Below are 5,321 nucleotides of genomic sequence, written 5' to 3'. Positions count from 1 at the left end.
AAATCCTAAGAAAGCAGCAAACAACAATAATTTATTATTAAGAACTAAAGTAAATTAACTTACAAAAAAAATGAAAATACAGATAATAAAATGTAATATAATTAAATGATAATGGGAGAATTAAAACTGACAGGTTGTGTTACAGAGGGAGTGAGAAATTAAACTACCTAAATATAAAAAATAAAGATAAATATCTGTATCAGATGTATCTAGTCTGTATTCTCTGGTCTCTGAGCTGATCTAAATCTGATAATGAAGGCGATCAGACTTTATCTGAAGAGGTAACTCTGTCTGTTAGTGTGGAACACTGACACGGCTTTTAATGAAGATAATAAATCAGAAAATGGAACAGAAAACCAGACCATCTCCCACAGCGTTCCTCCTCTGGAACGTTTTATGTTCTGATTAGATAAAGACATTCGGAAGGGTAAAAACCAGATAAACCCATTAAACCCAAAGAGCACTGTAGCAGCAGCTGTTAAGCATGGTGGTGGGAGCATCATGCTCTGGGGCTGTTCTGCTTCCAGTGCTCCTGGTACATTACACACAGTGGATGGAATAATGGAGAAGGAGGACTTGCTCAGAATTCTTCTTCAGCAGAACCTCAAACCATCAGCTGTACAGTTTAAACTTGGAGTGAATTAAGAGCTCCAACAGGACCGTGACCCAATCACACGTCAGAGATGGTTGTGGAACAGGATAAAGCAGGTTAATATTAAGCTTTTGGAACCGACTTCCCAACGTTTGTGCTCCCCTGTTCAAATGATCCGTATTGTTGATGTTCTGAGTGTAAATACGTGAAGAAATCTACAATAATTCTACAGAAACAAACTTGTAGATGAGCTTTTCTGCAGATTCTAGACTCTTCTAAACTGCTCTTCTAAACTGTTCCCCATCCTTTAGATAAGAGCAGAAGGTGGGTTGTTTGGTTAGTAGTAAACAGGACGCGGTGCAGACGGGAACTGATAGAAAAAGAGCTTCATGAAAGCAGATCTTTATTAGAGTTTATTCAGGACAGTAAATAGGATGAAACTGGCTCTGCAGCACAAGACAGAACACAGTGAAACAGGTACAGGTAGCTTTACCTGCTGTCTGATTAACTGTGTACAGATTACAGTACAGACTAAACATCACTTTTCATAAATGATGCTAAAAAGAGGATTTAGAGATGAGCCTCTTTAACACAGAGAAACTGGATCAAAGATCCTGATTTAATCTTCATTTATTACATTTTTACATTCTTCATTCATTCACTGGATTTGGGTATTTGATGAATGGAGCTGAAACAGATATTTATAAAATAAACTACTTTTATATTTTCATATTTTAACTCATTTTAGGAAATTCTGCAGTTCAGAGTTTAAACTATCCTGATCTGCTCGTTTTCTTCAGACATTATTTCTCTTTTTCTACCATTTTATAAGCTTTTCTCACAACCTTGTACATAAACTGTCCTGCGGTGTGACATTACATTACAGTAAAATAAAAAAACAAGTTCATGTAATTAACCCTGCACATTTTGGTAACTGAGTAAATATATATTTAAACTTTCAACCATCAAACTGCCTGTTTAAAAACCTGATAATTTTCATCACAAAGCCTTAAAAATGTCCTGTGATAATTATTGTAGGAGTCTGATCCTACATACTGGTATGTAAACATGATTAAAGCCATTATAAACAGTTCAGATATTACTGATTTATCCTATATAAGGGTTTATATTTCATAATTCATTCATATTACGTCACACCACAGGACATTCTGCATTCTGTTTACCTCACAAAAAAAATCTAAATAAAACATAAATCTATTTTACATCACTAACAGAAGATTTATTGAGGAAAAAACACCCTAATTAATATTTTTACTTGATTACTGTAAAATCATGCATCGTTTAACCCACCCATTTATATTTTACTCAAATTTACTGTCTAAAATATTAAAGAAAATATTATTTTTGGGGTAAAAGAAGCTCATTTATGATGATGAACAGGAGTGATGATCAGTGGAGCTGAGTTTTTACCTCCTTCATTGTTACCGGGACTGAAGAATGGATAGATTTTCTCAGTGAAAGACTGACCAGTGAAAGAGTAGATATGAGATCTGACCTCAACATCATAGAAGGAGACCAGACCCTCCTCATAATCCACAAACACCCCCACCTTCTGGAGAACCTGATTTAAGGAGAGGAGGACAGGAGGAGACTCCCAGGCTTTATATTCAGTTTCATTCCTCAGAACTATAGACCAGAGTCCATTCTCAGGACTGACTGTAATCAGCCCCTTCCTGTTGCTAGACTCTCTGATCACTCCTAAACTCCACCTACTCTTTCCTCTGACCTGAACCTCATAGTAAAACCTCCCTGAGGAGAATCCCTCCTTTCCCAGAACACAGAGACACTCGTCAAACCTCTGTGGAGAATCAGGAACGTTCTGTCGGATGTCTCCATGTTTCACCTGTTTCCCATCATCAGACAGGATGAGAGCAGGATGAGCTGTATCAGGATCCAGAGTCACATCCACTGAGAGAAACGCACACAATTTAAACCCATTTTAACATCATACAGCACCAACTACACAACATACACACTCTGTATTTAGTCATGTGATCAGGAAGAGACAACATACCTGCATATTGTTGAATTCTCTTCAGTTCTGTTCAGAAAATAATAATAAACAATAGAAACGACTGTCAGAATTTAAATATGTTTAATTAACTGTTTAATGAGGTCTGATTAATATGAAGCACAGTAGATAATATTTGATGGAACTGATTAACTGATTAACCCTTTAAAGATAAATATAATAAAAATAACGTGCGACACCCAACTCTCAACACTAGATACCTGACCAACCACCTGAGACAGAAGAGCAACCACCTGGAACACTACAGCTAGCACTACACTGGCTAGCAGCCACCAAGCAACCACTTAGCAACAATATGAGTTATCGTAGTAACCACGTAGCAACAACACAGCAATCAGCTGGGCTACCATAGAAACCATCCAGAAACAACATAGCAACCACATGGATTACAATAGGAACAATCTTATTACCACTTAGCAGCACCAGACCAACCACCTGGGATACCACAGCAATCAAGTCACGCCAAATTTATTTGAATAGTCACGAAGCAGCTAACTATCAAATCACATAACAACGCCATAGTAACCAACTGGAATATCATAGCAACACCATATCAACTACCTGGAATACAACAGAAACCACTGAGGAACATTGTAGAAACCTCCATGGAAAACCCAGCAACTGAATCATGACTACCTAGGAAGTTTACTGCAATTACTTATACCACCATAGCAACCACCAGGGATACATTAACAATTAATAATCAACTTCATAAAATGTCATAGCAACCACCTAGAAACACCATAGGAACAACATCAGGAATTACACTTTTCTCATTTTTAATGTATTTTTATTTTATTTATGTTTTTGCAAAGTTTCCACAATGTTTTGCAGTTTTGGAGGAACATCATCATTATCATCAAACTTCTCTTCATCAAGATTCTCTGCTTCTCTACACTCTCCCACCTCATCCACTGCCCCTGTTTCTCTTGTAAAGATGCAGCTGCAGGTCGTTTCTATTGGTCGTTTCTCTGGTGTTTTGGACTTGCTGAATTTAATAAGGTAAATAGGAGAGAAAATCTAAACTCTGACTGATCAGTAGATACTCACTGATCTCAGGAAGCTTCTCCATCTCCTCACTGAGGGCTTCCTGAAGCTGAGACAGAGCTTTCCTCAGAGTCTCCACCCTCAGAGGAGTGTTAACACTGACGTCAGTCCAGTTCTTGGTGTGTGGGGGTCTGCAGAGGGACGGGTAAATCTACAGTACAGCAGGAGAGAGGAGAAACCCCTCAGCATGGGCAGTGCTGTCCTGTGATGGACTGCATTACTATTGAGAAACAGAGGGACTCTGACCTGTAGGAGGTGGAGGTGGTCCTCAGTGTGGGAGATCTGCTCCAGCTCAGTGTCTCTCCTCTTTAGCTCAGTGATTTCCTGCTCCAGCTCTTTAATCAGCTCTTCAGCCTGCCTCTCTGCTGCTTTCTGCTTCTCCTCCATCACCTCCAGCAGCTCAGCCTGGCTTCTCTTAATGCAGCGCACCAGAGCCTTGAAGACTTCCACACTGTCTGCTTTCTCCTTCTCTGTGTTTTTCTGACCAATCCAGACCAATCCAGACCAATCACATTCATCACAATCACAAAAGACTGGAAGTGACTGAAGGCTGGAATGTTACTGATGTGATATTAGAAACAGTCAAATAAAACTCACTCACTTTATTGAGATCTACAGAGTGATTGATCTCCTCAATCTTCTTCATTCGGTCCTGGATCATCTGCTGAACATCTGCCTGTGTCTTCCCCAGCTGAGTCTATAGACACATTATAAGAAAGACGCTCATTAATCTGAGGAATCTGTAGCATAGAAAATAAACGAGGGTTAATTTAAGTGAATAATTCTTTCTCTAAATATCTGACCTTCTTCTCTCCACTCTCCTCCTCTATAGGAACAGTGCTGTGAGTCCGGTGGTCTCCCTCAGTGCAGAACTGACACACACACGTCTGGTCGTCTCTACAGAACAGCTCCAGGGGTCTCTCATGTTTCTGGCAGATGTAGTCCTCCAGGTTCTCCACAGGGTCCATCAGCTTGTGCTTCTTGAGTTTAGGTGTAGTTTTATGGAGGGTCAGATGATCGCTGCAGTAAGATACTCCACAGTCCAGACAGGACTTCAGAGCCTCCATCTTTTTCTCAGTGCAGGAATCACACAGAATCTTCTTAGGCTTGGAGGGAGGTTTCTCTGAAGATCTGCTGGATTTCACCTGAAGCGACTTCTTGAACTGAGCAGCCAGTCCAGAGATGAAGGTGTTCACACGAAGCTCAGGTCTTCTGGAGAACTCCTCCTTACACACAGGACACTGGCAGTGTGAGCTGCTGTTCCAGCACTTTCTGAGACAGACCATGCAGAAGTTGTGTCCACATGGAGTAGAGACCGGATCAGTGAACACATCCAGACAGATAGAGCACTGGAGCTGATCTTCAGACAGGAGACTGCTGGAGGAAGCCATGACTGATAGAGGAAACACAGACATCATGAAGATCCAACATTTTTCAGGACACTTAATTAAGAACTGTATTCAATGTCATTTTTATGGGTTAATGTTGTAAATTTAAATAATTCAGGACTTTCTGCAATCCCACAGCATTTTCTCCATAATAAATACAACACTCAGAACAACTGTACATAGTAACGCTAAGACAAATAGACAAACTATTTGTCTGTAGGCTAAACAATAGAATGGGCAA

General features: G+C 39.8%; 1 protein-coding gene across 1 annotated transcript; it reads right to left on the bottom strand.

The window, feature by feature from the left end:
• Positions 1 to 963: 963 nt before the first annotated feature.
• LOC103038799 (zinc finger protein RFP-like) lies at positions 964 to 5,115 on the bottom strand. The gene is made up of 6 exons (XM_022686848.2): positions 4,496 to 5,115; positions 4,294 to 4,389; positions 3,939 to 4,172; positions 3,696 to 3,843; positions 2,628 to 2,654; positions 964 to 2,521 (listed from the first exon to the last, which is right to left on the bottom strand). Exons 1-6 carry the CDS (start codon positions 5,108 to 5,110, stop codon positions 1,974 to 1,976), a joined length of 1,668 nt encoding a protein of 555 aa, XP_022542569.2. The 5' UTR covers positions 5,111 to 5,115; the 3' UTR covers positions 964 to 1,973.
• Between the last annotated feature and the right edge of the window lie 206 nt (positions 5,116 to 5,321).

Source organism: Astyanax mexicanus, chromosome 8 (assembly GCF_023375975.1).
Source record: "Astyanax mexicanus isolate ESR-SI-001 chromosome 8, AstMex3_surface, whole genome shotgun sequence".
NCBI classification, from domain to species: domain Eukaryota; kingdom Metazoa; phylum Chordata; class Actinopteri; order Characiformes; family Acestrorhamphidae; genus Astyanax; species Astyanax mexicanus.
This window is presented reverse-complemented; position numbering and strand designations above follow the sequence as displayed.